At 30.5% G+C, this 26,296-nt stretch overlaps 1 protein-coding gene across 3 annotated transcripts in view; it reads right to left on the minus strand.

Moving 5' to 3' along the window:
• Positions 1-26,296, minus strand: part of LOC139491281 (pyrokinin-1 receptor-like) — a 149,297-nt gene that overhangs the window by 34,438 nt on the left and 88,563 nt on the right. Inside the window, exon 1 of one of the 3 annotated variants that reach the window (XM_071278836.1) lies at positions 7,980-9,001. The exons of 1 other annotated variant lie outside the window; for it this stretch is intronic. In XM_071278836.1, coding sequence (XP_071134937.1) covers positions 7,980-8,385 — 406 coding nt within the window. In that variant the 5' untranslated portion in view covers positions 8,386-9,001. Of the gene's footprint in view, positions 1-7,979; positions 9,002-26,296 lie in introns of those variants that run through there. One more of the 3 variants, XM_071278835.1, reaches the window with a different exon arrangement.

Below are 26,296 nucleotides of genomic sequence, written 5' to 3' on the forward strand. Positions count from 1 at the left end.
AAACGTTTTATAGTTCGTTTAAGAAGACAAATCTTTAAACTTATTGGTATATGCTGGATTCTAACATTCTGTTTTAACACTTTTATATTCTCAATTACATTAATACATATGTAGTCTTTAATATTTGTTCAAGGAAAATGTTGAAGCTTAAATACAATAAAATATGTTTTTATTTTTTTTGACTTAATAACCTTGATATCTTAAAATTATTTTTTTGATTGTGATCTTTATTTCGTTGCAGAAGATTTACGAAGCGGATTATGTGACATTTACTTTTTACACAATCTACCATAAAATAAAATCTATTGAAAAACTAATTAAATAAAACAGACATTGTCATAATATTACTAATGAGAATAGAGACATATTTTTATAGATTATTCTTTTTTTATATTTCGTGACCCAAGGATTTGTTTATATCATTGCACTAGTTGATGTGCATTTAAGCAGATGTGATCCGTGCTCAACAACGTGTAAGTAATAAAATCGGCTTATAAAAGAGGGACGAATGATACCAAAGGGACAGTCAATATATAATATTGACTTTATCGGCAAATGAAACATTATTGAATATGACAACCACGAAAGTAAAATGAAACTAAAAAAGAATTATTAAATGAAAATAAAACTCATTTATCAATCAGGCCTATAAATTTGTGCACCAGTCGAACATTTCATCAACGAAAGTCTTATCAGTGAAGCTCGAATAGAAAAAGTTAAAAGGCCAAATAAAGTTCGAAGTTAAAGAGCATTGAGGACAAACATTTGCGAAAATCTTTGATAAATACAGCTAAGGTTATCCATTCCTGACTAAGTTTGTCTAATAATTCATATCAAAATAGAAGTGATGACTGTATCAATAAACATGTGTAAAATGTGTACAATCTACAAAGGCTTACCGTATATTTATATTGCATTGAATAAAATGAATATTTATTGAAATGTATTAACCCAGAACATTAGGGATATACATATATTGTCAAATCTTTAAATTAGAAACAAATGGTTTAAAAGACATGACTGAGATCATTAAAGGAACATTTTTTCTGTTTTTTCAGGGTAAATTGTTTCGATCCCAATAAAATTTAACCTCAAATATAAAAAAGAAGATGTGGTATGATTGCCAATGAGACAACTATCCACAAAAGACCAAAATGACACAGACATCAAAGCCTATTTAGTTTAAACAGTATTTATCAATGAAAAATTACAGATATATATTACAATGTTACATAAATTTCAAATATGGTATTCGGAAACAAGTTTGGAAAAACTTTTATAAATCCGTAAAACTTATTTACACCTGCACGTACAAGAAATGTATCTTGTATCTTTTAATAACATGTTATCTCGACAAAATACTTTTTGTGGGAGATGGTGAACAAATTTGATCTTTTCAACAGTATGATAGGATCTGTGTTTTCCTTCACATCATGAATTTGAGGGTTTTGTCGGGCTTCAACAAACAAAAATTGTGAAAAGAAATCTCTTTACTTTATGCTGAGCTTGTCGGAATTTTACGATCACACTTTCTATTGAGAGTATTTATATTAAGAATTTTGGTTTAGAAATATAATGTTTTATAAATGCATAATCATGTTTGATGAATAAAGACTATTATATATTGATTAAATAATAGAAAGAATATATATACCTGAGCACCATGTGCCCATTATATGCAGTTTTATGTTCAACTAATGTAAGTTAAATATAAGAAAGTACAAACGAATCGTTAAATTTGTTGAATTATTTCAAAATACTAATCGTAAATTATTCAGTGTTCACAGCCATAGATTACCTTAGCCATATTTGCCATAACTTTTTGGAATTATGAGTCCTCAATGATATTCAATTTTGTACTTGTTTGGCTTTCTAACTATTTTGATCTGAGGGTCACTGATGAGTCTTATGTAGACGAAACGCGCGTTTGGCATATTGATATATAAGCCTGGTACCTTTGATAACTATTCACAGACATTATAATTATCAAACTATTGAGTAGTCCAGTGCGTTATGCAAATTGAATCCTTGTTAGCGTAGATTGGACTCATGGTGTTTATTTCAACCAGATTGATATACAACAACAACAAAAAACACTGCAAGAGTAAACCAATTATTAAAGATACACTATGAACATTAATATAATGTCGTATTGCATTGTTAACTTAAGACTGATCTTAAGACTTAGGACCGCTTGATTACATTTTTTTTACGACAAAAACATTAACTTCATCTTCCAAATTGTAAACTTTTTCCGTTTCTATTTAAAAAAAATCACTAACGCATGTATATGAAGTATACATGTCCCATTTGATACAATATTCAAGAGTTTTTGATATATTTCATTATTTTCTTGATAGATAAAATTGAGAATGGAAATGGGGCATGTGTCAAAGAGACAACAACCCGACCATAGATCAGACAACAGCAGAAGGTCACTACATACGGGAATACTATGAAACCAATAGTTCCAAGTGGTAACGTTGAAGTCATCCCTTTGCATGTAGGACGCCATCATGAGTTTGTTGACCAAAAATTCATTGATACATAGGCCTTTTGTATTATGAGTCTAATATAAATAGATTTTCTGCATTTTTGACATTTTATGAGCAAAAATGTACATGCACTTGTAAATTTACCAATACTTATATAGTAGTATAGCATGCAATGCGTCATTAGTCGGTCGTGCCCAATAAGGTTTTATATAAATATATTTTCATTTCAAGATTAACACAGCATGACCTATGACAAATTTTAGCATGTAGCACCATAAATAATATTCTTTTTCATTTCGTCAAACAAATGAAACATTAATGTCTCAAAATATAGCCGTAAATTATTTATAGCATATAATTTTATTTCCTTGTTTTTGTTCAAATATATATTTATATAATGGAACACGCAAATATATCTAAAGGTTTATTATCAAGCAGCTAATAATTGTATAACAGATGAACAGAGAAAAAGATACCTGTATAGTAAACACATTAAAATAGATATAGTAGGGGTGCGTGTGACCCTGGTTTAGTATGTAACTGTTGAAAAGTTCTCTTTTATGAAGAGATTTCTTTAGTACCTCATTCAATTTAAGTATAGATTGAAGTTTTTTTTTCAAAAGTAAAATTTATGATAAAGTTAATGTATAGGAAACGTTTCTTTTTCTTTTTCTTTTAACATAAATAAATATTTATTTCAAATATTGGCTTGTTACAATATCCTTCAGTAGTCCAAGCTCCTCCTAATGTTCCCTGTTACAATCCACTAATCACTTAGGGCAGTTAGAATGTTCACTCTTATCTCGACTTCCGGGTTTTCGGATGTTTTAATACTGTACAGGACCTCTGCTGTTTTCTCATGACAGTAACATCGACAGTGGTTATTCTAAATCGGACAAACTAGAACGCTATTCCATCTACATGATTGTTTTGTGTTTCTAGTCATTGAATAAATGGAATTTATTTACGTTGATGTCAACATCCACTGGTGAAAACTGTTGTAATTAAAGCTTGATGTTCGATGCCTTTTCTATTATTCAATTGTTTTTATCGGATTAAAAAAAATGGATGCTTTGCGCCAGAGTCAAAATATTATCTTGACATTACCCATTGAAGTAGTTTATTTCCTTATTCTTTTTCACTTTCTTTTCGTCGATCTATTACAACATCCTACATGCAATACCAGCAATTGCAAATTCATAGTTAAAGGTTAAATTCTCTATGTCTTTTCATTAATCTTAATAATAAGATTACTGTTAAAAAAAGTGAGAAACACTTTCAGTATCCAACACTGGTTGGTGACTATATGTCAAGGAAGAAACGTCAGAGACATATACTTTAATGAATCAAACACAACGAGCAATTCACTGTTCAATAGGTACTTGTTGCTGCGTAAGGGAAGTCTACATCCATATTTGTTATACCCTTGAATACCCTTTACTTATGACTTTCTGTGTATTCTTTTTGTAATTCATCATATTTTAGACTTCTCATATAATCATCTTTTAAAGAATAGCTAGAAATACATTTCCGAATCCCATTCAGTCAATTAAACACATAGGAATCGTGTCTTCCTAGGCGTTTCAATGTTTACAAAATTTGATCTGATATTTTATGTTATTTAAATAAGAAATTTGCATTTAGGAATATTAAAAGCTTTAAGGGAGACATCTACCTTAACCTCTACAATTTTTTTCAGCATAAATCGTAACAAACTGTGTATTGTAGAACCATGACTTGTGAGATTGGCGAAAAATAATTAAAATATACAAAGTTAAAGCATGAGAAAAATTTCAACTACCGAAATATCAGAAACGGTGTGAACGGTTTCATGTAATTAAAACAATCAACAAAATAACCTATCATTATATCAAATAATCCGCGCTTTTTATCGTTGATTGTCAACTAGAAAATTATTGTAGATAATTCAAGAGTCAAATAAATCACACATAAACAGAAACAAAAGACAGCAATAATTTTAGTCCATATATTGAGAGAGAACATGTATTTACTGAGAGTTATTTACTGAAACCAATTGTACAACAAACATTTTACAATCTGTTTATACATGTAAAACAGGTGCCTTTTAGTAGGTAAATATCAATTTTCTTCAGGCAAATATGCCGTTTTACTCAAAATGCAATTCATATAGAAAACCTACTAAAATATTAGCAATATGAAGCAATCTCTGATATTCATTGATAACTTCTGTATATATCTTTGAAGGTTAATTTAACGGTTCAATCAATAAACATACCGATGTGTTACAGTAGAACAGATAAAGTTTATCTGTCAATTCCATTATTCGTTTCCCGACATAATAATGCTTATCATGTAACCAAATCATGTGTGCTACGTCAGAAACCAATATTGTCAATAATATAAGGTTCTCCAGATAGAAAAATGAGAGCGTAACTTTTACACTAACAAGTCGGATGGCATCAAGTTATAACAGTTGAAACAATATGGACGACATAGTATTCTATCATTTTGTTTTCAAAACAAATAGAACAAAAATAAAAAATAAAACATGATACATTGAAGAACCAAATAAAATTAAAAAAAAAACAGATTACTAATCTATTCCTGTTTATTAAAGGTGTTTAAAACATAGAAAATACGTGTATAGAATATCTGTACTACATCAAATCATTAGCGAAATGTGCGTTACAAGCTATTTGCTACTTTTCTTCTTTATTTCATATAATTGATTTTTTTATTAATTTCTTCGAAAAATTTGTGGTGTTTAAATAGGGAATAGACGTATCATTACTTAATATAATTAAGAATAAAAAACATGTACTTTTAAATTGTCCGTTGTATGAAGAGCTAAGACATGCTCTTTTTATTGATATATTGTGTCATAATGATAATAATGTTTATAAACTTGTCTGATGAAGAAAAAATTATATATATGTTTAAAAATACCAATATTTGTAATATTGTTACCGTAACCTGCAATAACATTTTAACAAGGAGAAACAGTATTTTATATTATTAACTACTGTATTTGTCGTATTTTATAAAATGAATAAGTATTATATGTATTTTAATAGTCTCTCATAGTTCTTTTAAGAATGGCACATACATATATTTTTATTTAAATTGTTTTAAATTTGTTTACTGTATAATTAATTTTATAATTGTATCTTGTTTTAATCATGTTGTATGTGGTGAGACTTTAATAAACTATTGAATCTGAATCTTTGAATCTATAAACAATGTTCAATTAAAAAAAGTTGGTTTCTCTTTTCTTTTGAAGTTTTATTTCTATCATAAAATTAACTGCATGTAGGATTAGTAGTTATGACATTATATTCAAACTCATACTAGCATCAACAGATCTTATTAATATGGTTTGACATTATATCTAATATAGATATAATGAGGTGCGGTGCCAGACTCATACAATGTATTTGTATAGGTAGATCTCAAATGCTATACTTCATCATGTCGAGGTTTTTGTCTTTTGTTATATGGTTATTTTGAATTAAGTGCTTTTTTGTACAGATTTTAATTGTATTGTCTTTTATAAATATATAAATTACGTACACTCTGTTAGATCGCTGATCAGTAAATTAAGGATTTATCAAAGTCATAATAAACGAGTGCCATGTGAAAAATAATGTTATTCCAATTCTTGAACAATGCATATATACATCATAAACTTAGTCTTCTGTGCACGATTTTATCTTTTTTTTCGCATCAATTTCGTGTAATCGTCAATAATTTTTTTCAATCGGTCAGTGTGGTTGAAGAATAAGGCAGGTAATTAAAGTTCGTGTTTTAAAGCCGAAGTTTAACGATTGTCACATGTTTGTCAACAAACAACAAAAAAGCATGGATATTGAGCACGTGTTTAACATGTACAATCAGATAATAGTTTATTTTAAGGAAATCCATGCGTATTGCGACCACAGGATTTTTACGAGATGGGTCACACTGAGGTCACTTTGCATACGGAAAATATGTCGGGGAATTACTTCCTGGAAGGAAGCAATTTAAATGAAGTAAACTTCTTTTAAATATAAACAAATTAAAGAATGTTCTCCAGAAAAAGGTATATGTACATAAGTTTTATAATGAAAACTATCCATTGAGTTATAAAAAACATGCATTATTTTTTTTTAATTTGAGGTTTCTTATGACTTTAAGATCATTTTAACACTACCACATATTCATATGTCTGTTCAAAGTCAGTAATTTAAACTCTTCTATGGTTATTTTACTACTCCTCTTAATATTTTGATATTTTTATTTCTTATTTGGATAATAACCGGTGAAACCATTTATTCTTTCTGTTTTAATTTATTCATACTTTTATAGACTAAAATGACAATTTAAAGTTAGATATTTTGATTAGAAACCTACCTATTGTTTAAGATTTGGACGGTACCATCTAGATATATTATCTTGTATTTTTTGTCTTTGGGTAACTGTCTAATGGACGTATAACCTACATTTCATTTAAACATACAACACATTTAAATAAATAAAATGTAATGAAAATTTAGAGGATATGTTATTGAAACTTCTTGGCTAACTGGGAAATGATTTCTGAAAAATAAGTTACTTATACCTTTACATATGATCCCTTATCATACCAAAACTGTTCCGGAAGAGAAATCAAAGAAATCACATCGGAAGACAGATAAGACCTACTTAACACAACTCCGGCGAGATCAAACTTCATCGAACAACACGAAAGATGTTTTAAAAAAATCAAAAGAAATTCTGAAATCGTGTTAAACGAAATCATCTATATAAAAAATACGGGGACATGGTATATCATTAAAGAATCGACCGAAAAATCAACAGCAGCATGGCTGTGTGTAAGATTATAGTTGCAATCATTCATGCAACGAATATTACTGTGGATTCATTAATATTCGTTGGGTACCAATTTTCATGGATTTCGTTGGTACAGAGGAACCACGAATTTAACTATACAAACAATTTTAAAGTTTCAAAAGAAATGTATTTAGACTTTGCCAAAACCACGAAATTAAATTTCAACGAATACGCAAGTTTTTTCTCGAACCACAAAAATTGATGCCCACGAAAATAAATGAATCCACAGTATACCTTTCTTAAAAGAATAAGAAGATGTCGTTTGATTTTAATGAAACAACTCTTAAAAAATCCTAAATGATGCAAAAGTAGGCAATTACATGTCGCCGTTTGACCTTCAATAACGAGCAAAACATAAACCACACTACTAGCAACAAAACTCCTCTGAGATGACGAATGTAAAGCAGTTAAAACGAGAAAAGTAACGGCCTGATTTAAGTACAAAAAAATAAATGCAAACAATATGATATACAGCAACAAACTACTGCCACTGTCACTTATTTGCGTTACCTAACTGCTAAATGATAATAAAAAAATCATATGCAAAACAACACAAAGCAAAAGTTATTTTAGAACTTAAAAAGAAACAACTATAGCTACAAAATATATATTTAATAGATAAGAATTACTTACCAAATGCAAGTGCCAGTAAATCAGACAAAGCGAGAGATGCAAGATAGTAATTTGTCACAGTTCGCATGTAAAAGTTTTTCAATATAACTACAAAAGTAAACAGGTTCCCCATAATCCCTGTGAAAAATATAGTTGTATAGACAACTGTTAGACCAATAACAATTGGGAACCTATTCCTTTTAGGCCCAAGGTACAACGACATATATTCCCTTTGGTTGAAATTTGTTGAATTTGGTACCAGAGCTAAACCCGTGGTTACATTGGCAAATAAATCACCATTCATGAATTCATTGAAAGATAATGCAAACAGATCGTCGTTGTCTTGAGTATAGTACGAGTCGTTCGTGTCCCAATCATTGTTTGAAATTCCACCAATAATTTCACTAGATGACGTGCCATTGACCATTATTAGCGCTTCGAAGCACGGTCATCCTATCATTCTTAATATTAACTTGTTCAGCTATTTAATTAAAGATGATCATAGCTAATTTACTGTTACAACTACATTAATTTAACAAGATCTCAGTAATAAACTGATACAAGCATACTAATTTGATATGATCAGTAACGATACAGGAATACAACTCTATCACCAATTTTACATGGTCACGGATAATTGTTTCTAGTACGATACGAAGCATATATAACAAATTCACTAATCCTTTGTCAAGAACATTTAGCACTTTTTTAATTGACATTCTTTTAATTACAATATATCTCGATATTTATTTGCAAACTTTAAAAAAAATCCAATTCAGTATCACACCCGCACTAAAAATAACCTCACTTTCAAACTGTCCTGATTGATTATTCCAACGAGCACTTGCAATAAGTTTACTACTTTCAAATTAGTTATCATTAAACTATATTAGAGCCCCGGTGTCTAATTTTACAACAAAATCTAAAAATTGTCCGCTTCTCTAATATAAAAGTGACATATAATTAATAACTTCGGCGAAACAAATTGAATATCGATTCCTTGTCCTTTTTCATATACTGCTTTAAGTCAACATAAATAAAATCTGTAATAAAATATTCCTTTTTTAATCTTGTATTTTACTAGGAGCACAAAAAACAATAGTTATTTCCGGAAAAGCCATTCGTTACATTCCCCAATTATCTTTTTACATTAGTTTACGACTATCGCAAAACTACTAGTTAGTTGCTTCCACGTAAACTGGCGTTCTTTTTAACTTATTTGACCTGACGTGCTTTTACCACTTCAAAACAGTGATCCATTCATGGACATATGTTACTAACTTGTTACATGAAATGATCTACGATAATAACGTTGCTACTTATATAATGTCAGACATAAATTTCTGTAATCTTTCCATTTATGACAAGTTTTTCTGACGTGAATGTTCTTTTTATACAAGACATCGTATTTTGTTAAATACTGATATATAATATACTTATTAAAATTTTTCTATAGCATGATAATCTACTTAGAAAAAAAAATAAAAGTAGAAGAAAAGTTTTATTGTTGGAAGTTTAATACCGCATATGAAGGGAACGACCATTTAACCTAATAAAAGGGGGGATATGTTTTTTTCCTTAATATAAAATGTTTTGACCCCCACATTGATAAAGAAATATCGTTGTGAAGCAGATGAAGCATATTCTTCGGTTTTGTGACAATTTCTAAAACTTTTATCATAATAAAAAAGTAAAGCAGTAGGGCCTTATAACATTTTATGTAAATGAAAGTTTAAACTGCATTCACACATAAAATTGTTTTGTCGAATTGTGTGATATATTTTGATGCCTCAATATCTCGGATAAGTAATGTTAGTTTCAGCAATTACAAGAATAGTGTAAGATGTTACACCTTTAGCGTTCAAAAGACAATTAATGCCTTTGTGTACTTAATTCAAGTCTTGTGTCTGCAGTAAATTACGATTTTAGGTGTGTTTATTACTTTTCAAAAGGATTATGATCTATGAGTTTTAGTATATGTAATATCATGTACATTCAATGATTAGTTACTCTTTGCGAACACTTGACAACTCATCATAATTTTACATTATCAGTCGCAAATATATACATTATTGTCTGTAACTGATAACTAAACAATACAATAACACTTGTACCCGTTTCTTAATGAACTGCTATCGTGATATAACCAAGAATTATCTCTCTATATATATATACTTCTGAAAATTAGCCAAAGAAATCCACTTTATTTAAATCAAATGTAAACAGCAATGACTATTTAAATACTTCAGTTTAACACAGGAAATTCTACACAAAATTCACGATACAAGGGAAGATTTTTCGTTTCCTATTGTCAATTTTCTGTTTTTGGATGGTGATGATCCTTTGACATCGTCTAACGTGTTAAACTTTATACATCCCAACTCGTTTTCTATGCTCGTGTATGTGATGACGTTTTGGATTTCAATGAACATAATCCTGGTATATTATTGAGTCATGGATTTCGTTACCACAGATACAAATACTTGATTTAGAAGTTTGGTTGTATTAATTACAAACACGATAGCCAATCATACTTTTTTCTTTTACTTTTTTCATGTGCGGTATTTTCATGTGTAGTATGCCAATATGAAAACTTTTCAAAAGAGATCAAATGACAGCTATAATAGATCACCGCACGACCTTCAACAATAAGCGAAGCACATACTGCATAGTCAGCTATAAAAGGCCAATAAACAAATAACGCATAGGATAAAGGACAACAAACAACCACCACTAATTTACAGGCTTCTGACTCGAGAAAGGCACATTAAGTCTTAATGTGAGGCATGAATACTTGAAATTTGTCACAATTATTTATTTTGATAATACAAAGACACTTAAAAGAACTTTATGTTTTAAATCATGTTTGTTCTGGGTTTTTTTTCTTCGATGAAAACAAGCCTTAGGGCTGATTTTTTTTATATTATTGTGTACCTAATTTACAAATAAAAACACGACGATATATCACCATTTAGGGAGTAACAAGCAACATTTATAAGTGTAAAATCGATTACATTATTTGAAATCATTGTTTTATTAAAGAGTGATTTTAATGATCGAGCACGTTTTTTTTCCCTCTCTGTTCATTCAACATACTGTTATCGCGCGCAATGCCACGTTATCAATATCAATTTATGTCATTAGGATTAATCAGAGAATATGTTTCTGTCTGTTTGCATTTCGGAAGATTGTCAATTTCCACTCATCAAAACAAAAAATTGACGTCTAATCTTTTGCCCTGAGAGATAGGCATGTTCAATCTGCCGTATTACTTACAAACGCAAGGAATGAATTTCATATATGACAAAGAGAATTAACCTTCAGACAACCCAATAAGCAATCTTTAATGCATGCCGTATTAAACCGTTGACAAGAGGACAAGCATAGTGTTGATAAATTTGTGATGTCCCAGTAAAAAGCAAAATTGATTTTAAAAGGCTTTACTTACTTAGTGCATCGGCATTATCTTAGATATCTTAGACTCTCGACCCAATTCAAAATGTGTAAAAGTAAACCATTTTAGGTCAAAGTACGACCTTCGACACAGATTTTGACTCACACAGAACAGAAAGCTTTAAAGCCCCCCCCCCCCCCCCCCCAAAAAAAAAAAAAAATGATAGAGAGAATTAACCTACAGACAATCCAATAAGCAATCTTTAATGCATACCGTATTAAACCAGTGACGGGAGGAAAAGCATATTCATTTTGGTGATAAATTTGTGATGTCCCAATAAAAAGCAAAATTGATTTTAAAAGGCTAAGTTTACTTACTTAGTGCATCGACATTATCGTAGAATTAAGAAGATATGGTATGAGTGCCAATGAGACAACTCTCCATCTAAGTCACAATGTGTAAAAAGAAAACCATGATACGTCAAATTAAAACCATTAACACAGAGCCTTGACTCATATCAAACAGCAAGATGTAAAGGGCCCCAAAATGTATAGTTTAAAACAATTCACTGGACAGAAAAAAAACAACGGTCTATAAATCAATAAACAAAACGAGACACGAGAATCACTTGTGAACCACATCAACAAACGACAAGCACTGAACAAAGGCTTCTTTTAATTCCAGCATATTTATTCTAAACCTTTTTATTCTAAATCTTTTTATTCTAAACCTTTTTATTCTAAACCTTGTATTCTAAACCTTTTTATTCTAAATCTTTTTATTCTAAACCTTTTTGTTCTAAACCTTTTTATCATAAACCTTTTTATTCTAAACCTTTATTCTAAACCTTTTTATCATAAACCTTTTATTCTAAACCTTTTTATTCTCAAACTTCTTATTCTTAACCTTTTTTTATTTTAAGCCTTTTTATTCTAAACCTTTTCATTTTAAACCTTTTTATTCTAATATAAAAAAAAAAGAAGATGTGGTATGCTTGCCAATGAGACAATATTCAACAAGAGACCAAAATGACACAGAAATTAACATTTATAGGTCACTGTACAGCCTTCAACAATGAGCAAAGTCCATACCGCATACTAGTCAGCTATAAAAGGTCCCAAAATGACAACGTAAAACAATTCAAACGAGAAAACTAACGGCCTTAGTTATATAAAAAAATGAACGAAAAACAAATATGTTACACGTAAACAAACGACAACCACTGAATTACAGGCTCCTGACTTGGGACAGGCACATACATACATAATGTGACGGGGTTAATAGGTTAGCGGGATCCCAACCCTCCCACTAACATGGGACAGTGGTATAACACTAAAATATAAGAACGAACTATAAAAATCAGTTGAAAAAGGCATAACTCATCAGTTGGACAAAAATACAAGTGGACGTGGCCGGGTACTTGTACATCCCAACAACAAAAAGACACTACGAACAGATCTGAGAGTACTTGCAGTTAACTGACAGCTAGTTCAAAAACACTAACACCTAATAAAAAAATCATGCATCTAAGAATAAATTATCAATCCGTACACATCCAACATCCAATGGATTTAGTGTAAAGACGTTATAAACAGTCAGAGAAAAACATGACCTTGTGCAATGCCAAGATACAGGTATCGACAGATTGTAGATACATGAATGTGTATATGTATATAACATACTAGTAGTGTCACAACCTTTTCATTCTAAACCTTTTATTCTAAACCTTTTCATTCTAAATCTTTTATTCTAAACCTTTTTAATCTTAACCTTTTTATTCCAAACCTTTTTATTATAATCTTTTATATTCTAAACCATTAATTATAGTACTTGTAAGGTTAATGATTTCACCAGCTACGATCATGTATTTACTTTAAAGTTATAGAAAGAAAAGACGTCTTCTGATTTGGAGTGTGGTGGAGTGGGGGTTTACATATTATATCGGACATCCTGGATTAATTTTATGATACTGCTTTGCATTTTGAAATTAAACCGTAACCTACTGTGATTAGCTTGCTGAATAGAACTTAAAAATAGCCACAGTAACAGTTAACAGATGAAGTTAAGTAAAAAGAAGAAACAATTGATTTGTGATTTCTGGCAAAATTGGAAAGAATAATCATGTAAAGAAATTGAGCAGATGTTTTAGTATTTAGCCCTATCGTTCCTATTCGTAAATCAAAATAGATGCACTAGCTTGAACTTAATCTTAAATAGGACAACTACAGAAATTGTACTTATATTGATTCTAAACCAATTATAGGACTCCTGAAATCTAACATTTTCCCCTGAATTTTAGTAATATATAGTGTCAAAATGATGCGCGACAAGATGGCATTATGTACATTTAATTAGGATAATATGTAACATAGTCGTAAATTATAACACATTTCAAGTACGCTATTTCAGAATTAAAAGCGTTTATTTTTTGGTTATGATTTCAAAATCGTATATTTAAATTTGTATTTGAGGCTACATCGTTCTTAACAATGAAAATACAATCAATTACCAAAATACTTATATGTATATCTAATTCTTTTCAAAGGCAAAATATACACATTTGTGTTTATTAACTAAATTTCTCATTACAGGCATATATTTCATTTGTCAAGATTTTGTATTTTTGGCACACTCCCCGTTTCGATTCTCATATCTTTTTTATGTTTATTAATTGCAAGGGGAAAGAACGAAACTAAAAGATCTAGTGGAATAAAAGATGACCACCTGAATATATCTAATAAGTAAATAATCTCAAAATACAACTACCAACTTGAAATTAACACATGAACGTAGTATGTCTTTAATTGATTTGTTTTGGTTTTATCTGGGTTTAATTTTTATCAACGATTTTTCTTTTAATTATCAATTTTAGATTTTAGTGTAATACTGTCACTGTGATTTCTATTCTCTTACTAAACTTGTCAATTTTAAGTTTAGTTGACAGCGTGAAATATTTTTTTCCGGAAAAAGTGCGTAACGTGTAAACATAAAGCTTGTTATCGTAAGGTTGAAAACAGTAGTTTTTTAGGTAAAGATTACAATGTTAAATAACGATTGCTAATGAGACACCATGAGAAATCCCCGTACCTGGATGCGGGTTTTCAGTTGGCCCCTAAACAAAATTGTGTACTACATGTAGTTCATATGAAATCGAAGTCACACCTAAACTTCGAAACATATAAATGAACCGAAGTTGAAAAAAAACCAAAAAAACAATCAAGATTTACAATGGGCCGAGGTTCCTGACTTTAGACAGACGCAAAAATGCGACTGGGTTAAACCTATTTTGAGATATCTTAATCCTCACAATATACCTCTAGGCAATGTAGTCTGAGAATAAACAAAAACACAGCAATGCAATTTATCCCAATCATACAAGAATAGAATTGTAAGACAATTGATTTTTGGATTCCTTAAATATGGTTGGGTTAAACAATTTTGTATTTTTTTTTAATTTTCAAAACGGGATGTACATTCCTGATATTAATCTTACAGAAAAACATTCTAACCCTACACAAGACACACCATCTGGAGGTGTACATACATAGCATCAAGCATTATTAATAACCTTCTTTGCATTCCAATTGTTATTTATACAAAGCATTATCAAGGCAAAATCAAGTATTATTTTATAAAAAAAATGCATCTGTTTCCTTAATATACATAAAAAACACATTGCTATCAGATTTGTATAATAATGTTGACTTCTGAATTAAGCTTTCAGACCGTTTCATTTCATATAAAAATATAAGGACGTTGTACCATAGTCCATAGCTAATGAAATAGCTAACGACCACCAGATACCCACGTAAAAGACTGTAAACGACAGTAGGAGCTTGAATATTTCGAAAAAAACAATGATTTCGTGTAGTTAGCTATAAAAGTCCATAGCAAAGTGAAACAATTTATTAGTAAAAGAGAAAAAAAATATCGGCCCGGTTTATGCTACAAGCAATAAACCAAAACAATAATGACAAAGAGCAACCGAAATCAATCATGGAATAACAGACTCATGATGAGCAGACAAATATCAAATTTGATAGGTTTTACAGCCGATTTCAATGATCATGTACAATATAGCTTAAGGTAATATCTTTGGTTAGCTTGCTTGCTAACTGAACCGTGAAATCATTGTTAGATTAGGTAAACTTACCTCCTTTTAGAGTAGAATAGTCCGACGGATAACCGATCTATCTGGCTGTAGGACTAGGCTACTTCGAAAGGAGGATAGCATACCTTTCCTAACAATGACTTCCCGGTTCAGCTAACAAGCTAGCGAACAGAAGATATTACCTTTAGCTACATACTCATTGAAATCAGCTGTAACATGAATGTGAGCTCTTATCTCCACTCTAGTCAGGTAACAGTGGTATACCAAAACACCTTAAAATATTAATCTTTACAGGTCCAACATATTTAGCCCAAAAACAGATTAAAAAGAAGAAGAACCCTGTATAATGTCTGATATAAATAGATGATATACGATACCTAGGTGATATTCAAAACTCTTAAGGTGGTACCCAACACTTACACTAAAATCAATTTGGCTCGTTTAATTTTCATAAAATTTTGACAAAGTATTTACTTTGACCCTTTTACAAAAATATGAAAAATTCAAAAAATTTGAACCAAGCGTTTTATCAGAAAAATTACACTGGTTATATAGCAGTTTGACAAACACTAATTTTGATCATTCAGAAGCTTTATATTGCCTTCACAACGCAACGTAATTAAAACATTTAGCTGATATTACAGAGTTATCTCCCTGTAGTGTTAGGTACCACCTTAAGTCGAAGAAAAACAGACAACGCAATGACAAACAACGAAAAACGACAAAAATACAACAACATCTTCAAAATAGTAAAAGACAAACCAGATAAATACATAAAGATTCCACAACTGAAACTATTATGATTTTTATGTTATGATAATAATTTGTACTTTAAATTTAGGTTAAGATAATATTGGTCAATGAGCTATGGTTTTACACTAGTAATTTTTGGGGCCCTTTATAGCTTACTGTTCTGTGTGAGCCAAGGCGCCGTGTTGAAGACCGTACTTTGACCTTTAATGATTTTCTTTAACAAATTGTGACTTGACTGGAGAGTTGTCTCTTTGGCACTCATTCCACAGCTTCTTATATATAATTACTAGCTTGATTTTTATTTTGAATAGTGCTGAAAATTTGAGTACATTAATTTTGTACGATATGTCAATGATCTTCTTTAGTCCATATCTAGTCTATTCGAAGTACATGATATTACGTCAAGTTATAAAGTCAGTATCTATAGTCGGTTATTGAACTATAAATCTATGTTCAATTAGAGCCTCAAGGAGAAGGGAAACGGATGCCAAAACAATCCCAGGATTTATTTCAATGTTAGTCATTGATACTTTTATTTCCCACAGAACATATTGAACATGTAACTGCTAAGGAATCGTTGATTGGTTTGTTTGAAATTTTTCTTTCAGTTTGAATCAGAAAGAGCAAAGAAAACATTTATTCGAGTGATTTAGATGGAAAATATGGTTATGTTTTATACATTGTATGACGTCTACTGGGAAGCTTTGCTTATGACCGCATACTATATGTTTATGATTGATGATCTTTATAGCAAATATTTCTGGAAAATATTACTTAAATCCAAATAAACAGTCAACTATTAACAAATAGAGAACATGTGAAATGTGTATTAAATGATAGACAATACCAAAATATCTGATTCGTAAGTTTTTGTTATGTGAAACGGAATCCCGACCTTTATAAGGGCATTGAATACGTCCAAATGATATTATTAAGCTGTACTGAACTGAACATGATTTCTTATGAATGAATTTTTGAAAGGTATGAGAAATATTAACAATTAAGAATATTAAACTGTCGTGTAATAAAAAACTTCGACCATTGAAAAAAAATTTGCAACAATGAAAATTTAATTCTAGAGACAAATGAAATTCAGGTTTGATAATTATCTATTACAGTACGAAAGATAAATGTAAAATAACAAAACTACAGAACAAGAACTGTAATTATCAAGATTGGTCTGAAAAACATAAATTTATATACTTACCCGTAACCAACAATGTTCAACCGAAGAAAATATCTAGGGTACCAATAAGTAAAAGCAAACACAAATATTAAAAAGACATGTACCTAAACAGCTATACAACCGACAAATATTCAAGCCATATACCAAGCTGCAATCGTATAGAGTTTGAATAATAAATGATTAAATTAGGCAGATTTAAACTATCAAGGATCTGGGCCATCGCTACAAATTATCGAAATAACAAACAAACACCAAGACCAACAAGATGTTAATGGGAAAGGAAAATGACCATGCGGCCCCCGATCCATATCATGCATTCCCCGATCCATATCATGCATTTTAAGGACACTGTCTATGGAAATCAAATGATATGTCATTAACATCGTATCCTTTTTTCTCGTTATTTTCTATTTCATTCTTTAAGTTTTTCTTTAACATTTCTAACGATAGAGTTAATTTGTTGAGATTACATAATTTGCCAACAAAATACTATCCGTATTCATATTTAAAAGAGTCATCATTTTTTCATTGATTTACTAGTATCTTATGATATCCATAATAATTATATCTAAGAGGATTAGCATTTATTTCTCTGAAAAACTCTGTGGGTGTCTTTAATTTGATCAGAAGTTATATCGGAATTTTTGTTAATAATGATTTATTATTATAATTTTGATACATGTACATGCAAAGTGTTACCGTAAACTATTCTTTCTGATTTTAAGGTGCAAAACATCCATTCAAAGGTAATGACCGATTTGTTGTTTCAAACATATGCATGCATGTAGACATAAAAAGAATTAGTTTATTCGAACGCCTCTGTAGCTACATGTATGATTATTAATCGTTATAGTTTGAATAATTTGTAAAACAGAACTAAAATGACAAGCACGTTTGATCTGCAGTTTTTAAAAGCACATACGATTGCATTTCATTTTTAAATGCTCTAAACTTAAAAGACAATCTTATGAAATTTATAGCTTGCTGTTCGGTGTGAGTCAAGGCTCCGTGTTAATGATGGTACTTTCACCTTTAATGTTTGTTTGGTTTTTTTTTTATTACAAATTATGACTTGGATGGAGAGTTGTCTCATCGGCACTCATACCACATCTTCTTAAGGTGGTATGGGTGTCTTCCTCCATCTTGGATTGTAAAAAACAGAGAATCAAAGGTCCAGATTGTCCATCAAGTTAGCAAAATTTGATGCAGGAATGCAGATGTTTAATGTTCATTTTCATTTAAAAGTACCAATTTATAAGAATATAACTTCTAAATATTGATATTTTTGCAAATGTTAATTATTTTTGGTTGTTTTTATTTATTTTTTAAATTGGCATTTTAAGGGGAGGTAACTCTAAAAAGTGCATTTTCTGAAGGATTCTGTATGGAATTTTCCTATTTTGTATTTTAGCTGGAAAAAACGTACGGTGACCCTATCTTTTCTTTTGATATTCTCAAAGCAGTGTCTGAAAGCTATCTTTTCCTGAAGTATTTAACAATTCTATCATTTTGTTTAGTTTCTAATCACAAAATGGTGTTTTTTCCTGTATAATCCGTACAAAATGTGTCATTTTGTCCCGTCCTGTAGCTTGAGAAAATGCGCGGTGACCTATCATTTTTATTATATTTTTCAACATGTATCAATAGATACAACGTTTTGGCAAAGTATGAACAAATTCTATCATTTTTATTTTAGACTCCCATACCACCGTAAATCTACAATCGTCTCCTATTATATCTTACTTTCCTGCACTGATTTGAAGACAATTTGCAGTAGGTGTATATAAGTAATTATAGCTTTACTTAATATATGATTTCTTCACTTCTACATTTCATGATGTAAAGCAATGAATTCCAATGCCTTCCTTTATAAATGTGATTATAATGACCATGAACATTAGGAACACCATTCATCTCAGTTGAATTTCAATTTTCTCCAGACATGAAATTTGTTATCTGTAAAGACTTTAAACTATTTTATAATAAAGGGAATTTAACACGCAATATCCGAGACATCTTATTTCTAACATTGAAATGGTATTATTCGGTCAATAATTCAAGGAAAAATTACTATGGGGTAGCATATATTGGTATGCTGACCGTGAAATAACAAAAGGCCAAAAAGACGAGCCGACGAACAACATCCCACAAAGCTTCTACTTAAAAAACGAGTAAGAGCTACAAAAAATTCTTCAACAACCCCCCTTTTCCCCCCGAAAAAAGATGTATAGGTGTTGTATGTTCTGATTCTACACGAATTTCAGTACTTTATTATCTCACCAATCATTGATCGAGCTTTATGATTTGTAGATAATTGATTTTATTTCTAATTAAAACATTTTTTTTTGTTTGTCTGACAAAACGATAGTCTCTGTATGTAAAATGTTTACATTTTATTTACTTCCATGTTTTCTTCGTTGATACGAATTGGAATACATTTTTACTTTTGATGTACACTGGTGAATTAAACACATTCCATTAAATATCAAAGAAAATATTTGATAATCAAATATTGTGGCAAATTCAATAGACGCTATGACTATCTAATGATTAAAAAAATCAGTTAATGTTGGGTGAGAACAAATTTCATGACAAAAGAAGTGATTTCAGTTTTTCCAATATGAACTTTTCGTTTTTGTGTAGCAACATTTTATCCACACCTGCATATGGATAATATATCTCTACTAGCTTGCGTTTCATGTCATCATGTTCTAGATAAAGAATTTCTGCTTACAAGGAAAAATTGAACAAAGAGCTTTGAGTTAAAATGTTGAATTCATCTCTTTGGTCGTTTATAAACGCCATTGTGATTTGGTTTACCTTTTACGAATTCTGAATGTGTTACAAATGACAACAGTATATTCCACTTGTCATTGCTTTATTCGTCGATATTGTCAGTTTAGTTTAAAAGATCTTGAATAGTTACCATTATATACACGTTATACATCGTTACGATACTGTTCACCAACCTATTTTCGCATTTAGTGTTTTATCCTGCTCTAATACAATTCGCGGCTATTTAAATTCACGATAATCTAATTCACATGATGTTCTACATATTCGCGACTATTTAAATTCGCGTTATCTTTGTACTCGTAACATTTGCGACAATAAATTGCTCGCGAAAATAAAATAAGTTGGTTTACAGTATCTAACACCTATCTGTATGGGTCTAAATAATTGTATTGTATCTGTATTTAACCAATTATCATACGTTACTATACTGAAAACAATCAATGTTTAAGCGCAGAATATATCGGTCAGGTTACAGCCATCTTGATAAATAGTTTCAGGGGTCCTCATTTTATCGTAACGAATTCTAATTATTATATTCTTCTGAATGCATTTTTTGTCTGAGACCCGAATTTAAGCTTTATAAATAGCTACTTAAATATTCATAGTCCTTCTTAATCGCTGTAAAATGCATTTATCTTCAAAATGTATTGGCCAACACAGGAAATATTGAAAGTTTTTTTTATACATTTAATAGTTTCACAGAAAGACATCGAATCAATTTACTAATTACATCACAGTTCTGATAATGAGCAATCAGTTTCTTTTCTTCATATCCTCGAGTAATTATTTCACAATAAGAAAAAATATCATGAGAAAATTATATCATCAACTGCTGGTAACATGATAGTACACAACATGTAATTATTATTCGTGATATAGAGAACAGCACCGTAATAAATCTGGTTATTGCACTGAGTATTCGAATTAATGATGCCTTGTTTAGTATACTGATGCAAGAAGAAGACAAAATAACCCACATATAAATGACCTTACCAAGTGACAATTTTTAAAGTAGGTAGTGGCATGATTTGAATACATTTTGTTTATAATCTTCGATTGCATATCTCATTAATATGCTAAAAGTAAGGCTACAAACTCTCTGAAGAAAAGTTTACTGTTATCGATTATGTTTTTTTTTTAATTTATGACTTTTATGATGTTACGTTTTTAAAAGATTTTGTCCTTTTGGTGTTATGTGCATGGAACCGTATCATTTGTTTTCAAAGTGATCTTTTGGTTCCCTCTTGCATGATCCAATCAATAAACGCCTTTGGGTGCATTTCTGTCTAACACAAACGATGCAAAGGGCTAAGCGCGCACATGTTTTGATCATTTGTTTCTAACATACGTTTGCAAAGTTTACATAAACTTTGACAAACTATGCACTCGCTAAAAATGCGTCTACAGTTTGTCGTTTATCGTTTGTTACAACAAGCGCTACATATGTTTCTAACTTCACACTGATTCAACGATGTATTTGTTTCTACGTTTGTAAAAAGTCTGTTTACCAACAACATATGACTGTATGTATTATTGAAAGTTCCAAAGGGGCCATTAAACACTGACTAATCAATGCATTTGTTTCTACTTTTGTAGCGTTTAGAAAACAACAACAAACGCCAACTCAACGTTTACAAAATTTTGGTTAGAAAGAAATGCTCTCAAAGTTTTCTGACCAGAAACAATCAATAATCCGTCGTAAAACAAACAGACAAACCGTTGATGTCATACATCAAAGTACGACTGAAATATTTACTGCTTATTTCGTATATCTAATATGTTTAATGATAACCAAAATTATTGAGATAGAATGCTGAAATCAAAAATTAACTTTTATGAAGATAAGGTTGAACTAAATTTGCTTAAAATGAAACTTGACGAGCTGTTAATGTAACATATCTACTATGGGACTTTCTTATTAACATTAATTTAAATCAATCTCCTAATTATTTATAAAGGTTCAGCAAAAATACTTTTATTTTCATCAACATTTCAAAAGAGCCTAGATATTATATTGCCAGCACGTTTTAAGTACAAATAATTAGTTACAATATTATCATATCTGCTGTTCGTGGGTTCAATCATAAATCCGAATGTCATGCAAAACTAGAATAAAACAGATAATTAAAGAAAGGAAATCAGAATCCTATTAGCGTAAGACACTGCCATTTCTCACATTATTTTCTTACTCAATAAACTGTGGAGTGTTTTGTGCAAACTAATATATTTCAATCATGACACATGTTATAATTTGAGATTTTTATCCCTTTGGAGTAGGAAGATACAGTGATGATTAAAAAGTCCATTTTAACTGATGATTATTCGTAGAAGAAAAGTATTGTCTCGATGAAGGATTGCTATAATTTAGAAGAAATTCACTCTGTAAATATAGGCAACAGTAATATTCCGCTGTTCAAAAGTTATAAATCTATTAAGAGAAAACAAATCCAGGTTACAGACCAAAACCGAGGAAAACACATCAACTATAAAAGAGGGACGAAAGATATCAGATAGACAGTCAGACTCATAGATAAAAAAAAACCAACTTACAACAGAATGGCTGAAAAAAAGTCAAACAGACAAATAATAGTACACAAGACACAACAAGAAAACTAAAGACTAAGCAACGCGAAAAGAAAAGAAAGAGGAAAACAACGAAACAGTGAAGTGCAACAAAACAAACAACAATGCAACATACATAGAAACAAACTATAAGATAACAACTGCCATATTACTGACTTGGTACAGGACATTGAAAGAAAAAATGGCGTGTTGCAATATGACAGTTGTTAACTCATAGCTCGTTTTTATGAAAAGAATGATTATCATATCTAGAAATATTTTAACTTAGTTTGCCTCTGTATTCAATATTTCAAAGAATCTCTATACGATTAGACGTTGCCCAGAGATACGGGTAATTCATCTTTCAATTGCCTTATTAATAAAACATACGCGGAAAAGCAAAATTTCTGTCTTAACAATTAATAACCAACCTCTTTTGAATGATGTCTAGTAAATGTGTTAAGATATTAACTGTAGCAATAATACAACAGTTGTGAACAAAGAAACCGCACAATAACGTTATGGTTAGTGTTCATGACATCAATTACAACTTTAGATTATCTTAGATGCTCTTAAAAATAACAGCATTTATTAACAGATATGATATATGTACTATTATATGAAATGCAATTTGTGATATGATATATGTACTATTATATGAAATGCAATTTGTGATACATGTAGATCTATGAACTAAAATTAACTGATAAAAATGCATATGTGTCTTTGAAAATGTTATATGATGATCGCCGAATATGTTTGAGGTGGCAGACCATATATGAAAAGGGGAAGTTCAAGATAAGCTATTAACACTGGAAATCAGAGGCTAATGCTATCATACGATTACAATAAGTCTGTAAACTGCAAATATGTTATCTAAGCGCAGCGAAATCTTCCAAATTGGCGGTGCTGCGACAATTTTAGCCTATAGTAAGAATTTTCACAGAACCGCCAACCGACAATAAAATTGGGGGAAGCTGCGCATAGCTGTGCCATTTCAAGCAAAATTTGATTAAAATAATTTTCTGATAAATGAATATGCCATTATATGGTATAAATTATAAATTAACAAGCAACTATTTGTATTATTTATAAAACAGCCCAATAACACCGATGTTTCGTTTAACTGTTCACTAAGATCATATATAGGCATTTGTTACTGACAACGAGTCAACTATAAAAATTCAAAGCATGGAATAGTCGTCTGGAAAAGTAATGCTACCCATCTTACTAGAAATTATTGTTTCTAGGGCTCCCTGTATAAAGTTCAGAAAACAAATGTTCTTCTCTTTGTTAAATACACCCCATCTTCTGCTAGAGACTCGTGTTTAGCTTTTATGTAAGGATATCGAATGTAACATCCATGCTTTGTCATGTGGACAACAATGGAGCTGTTTAACCGACGCCTGCACTTGTCCATACATTACAATTCCCATTGTTTGAAGACCGTCATTGCAGTCTTGGCAATTAAACTTGAGACCAAATCAATATATAACCTCGACATAAATTGAACAAGCTAATGATGAAAGTAACCTAGTTTGATATTTTATATATATCATTTCCCAATGTGCACTATAATATAGCTGGGAGGATCTTCAAATCTTTGCATTAGATTCTTCACCTTAGAGATATAATCCATCGGTAAAAACACACCTACCATCAAATTTTCACTCCCGACCTTTCAAAGCCAAATTAGCTCCTCCCGGTCGTTGTCTTGCTTCCGAAATCACATTGACGACCTGACAATCCAAACCCTTATAGGAGAATCAGCAACATACACACAATTAAATGGGAATTCGTATATGTAACGCAAATATGCACCCGCTTTCAAACGACCTAAATATTTTTATCGGATAATCCATCACCGACACAAGCTATCTCCATATATAGATATAGGAAGATGTGGTATGAGTGCCAATGAGACAAATCTCCATCCAAGATAAATCTATGGCTAAAAATGCGTCTGCTTTCCTAAATGTCGACGTCAAAAGGAGTATTATGGGTAAATCAATCACTTGCAAAGATCGATAATCCAACTAGAAACCAAATACTATTATTTAACGAAGTAGTATAACGACGGACAATGGTATGAGCACTACCGATAACTGATTTGAAATTTAGATTTTAAATCCTATTATGTAAAATAAAAATCTAAGACACTCGTTGACAATTTAAGATATCAATTCGATAACTAGATATTTGTAAGACATGGTTGAAACACGAAATAAAATAATGTAGTGTTCTTTATTCAGTTAGTAATACTATAAATTTAGAAAACACTTATGGCAAATCCGGCAATGCCTTTATAAATAACCAACATGTTCAGAATAAGATGGGATTTATAACTACCAACTGTAAAATCTCAAGGCTATATTGTTTGTTTGCTATATGACATGGTTTTTACAATAATGTATTAACTACATATTTAAAGCTTGATTTTTTTAAATATTTAATTTCTCAGCTGAAATTTTGGCCTTCAAATTTTCAATAAGATACTTAATGTTGCGTACGAAGTATAATCATTAGAGCTATCAGACGTTTATTAACTACTCAAAGATGTCAGCTAACTGTATTGTAAGCCTGGCGTGCGTTTTGTCATCAATGGTGCTCTATCATAAATACTTAAAAGACAAGATTAATAACAAGTTGAGAAGATTTAAAATCCAAACGATATAGCCATCTTTGCATTGGATTAAAAAGAACATAAGTATTTCGAATTTCTTTATAGTTTACCTACAAATAGAGTGACATTTCATTGAAATTTCTTGTCAGCAAACAAATGCTTACTACTGTGATGCTGATACTAATTTTAAGCAGAGGAATTGACCTCTTTGTACTTAATTCTTAATAAGTATACGAGGCTTATATTTTAGTTGGTCAGACACGAATTTCGTTTAAATGGCTTACCCGTGTTAAGAGAGAGCCATATCTCTTGCACGTTAAAGACACCCTTGTAGATTTCGAAAAAGAGTAGGATAATGCCGCTACAAGGCAGCACTCGTACCCGCAGAGTGGAAAGGGATTATTATAAGTTGCAAAACTTGTTTCCCAATCCACTATAAATAAATATGTTTAAATTAATAAATCGCGTTTCAAAACAAAAATTACCAGTTGCGCGAAACAATCAATTAAGAAGTTGAAGAGCTAGCATTGAAAACCAAAAATTCTGAAAAAAATGTTCGAATAATTTCTAAAAAGAATAATTAGAAAAACTAATCGACTAAAATGAAAATGACCAAACAATGATATTTCGTGTCAGCATATAGGTGCTGACTTCTTAGCTGATGATTCCCTTTGGAGCGAAACCTTCATCACCATACTATACCATTTTGAAAAATACAATTTCATAAGGAAAAAACCGCTTTTCATATATATTCAAACACAACTACTTATGAATTTCCGGTCATGTGAAATGTTAGTGAAGATTCATCGAATTGAAAATTCAGGTTTTTTCCTTAACTTTCAGATTTAAGTCCTCCTCATTTTTAATCCCATAAGCTTCTGCAAACGGTCAATACGTATCATTCTTTTTATAT

The sequence above is a fragment of the Mytilus edulis genome, chromosome 10 (genome assembly GCF_963676685.1).
Source record: "Mytilus edulis chromosome 10, xbMytEdul2.2, whole genome shotgun sequence".
Taxonomy (NCBI): domain Eukaryota; kingdom Metazoa; phylum Mollusca; class Bivalvia; order Mytilida; family Mytilidae; genus Mytilus; species Mytilus edulis.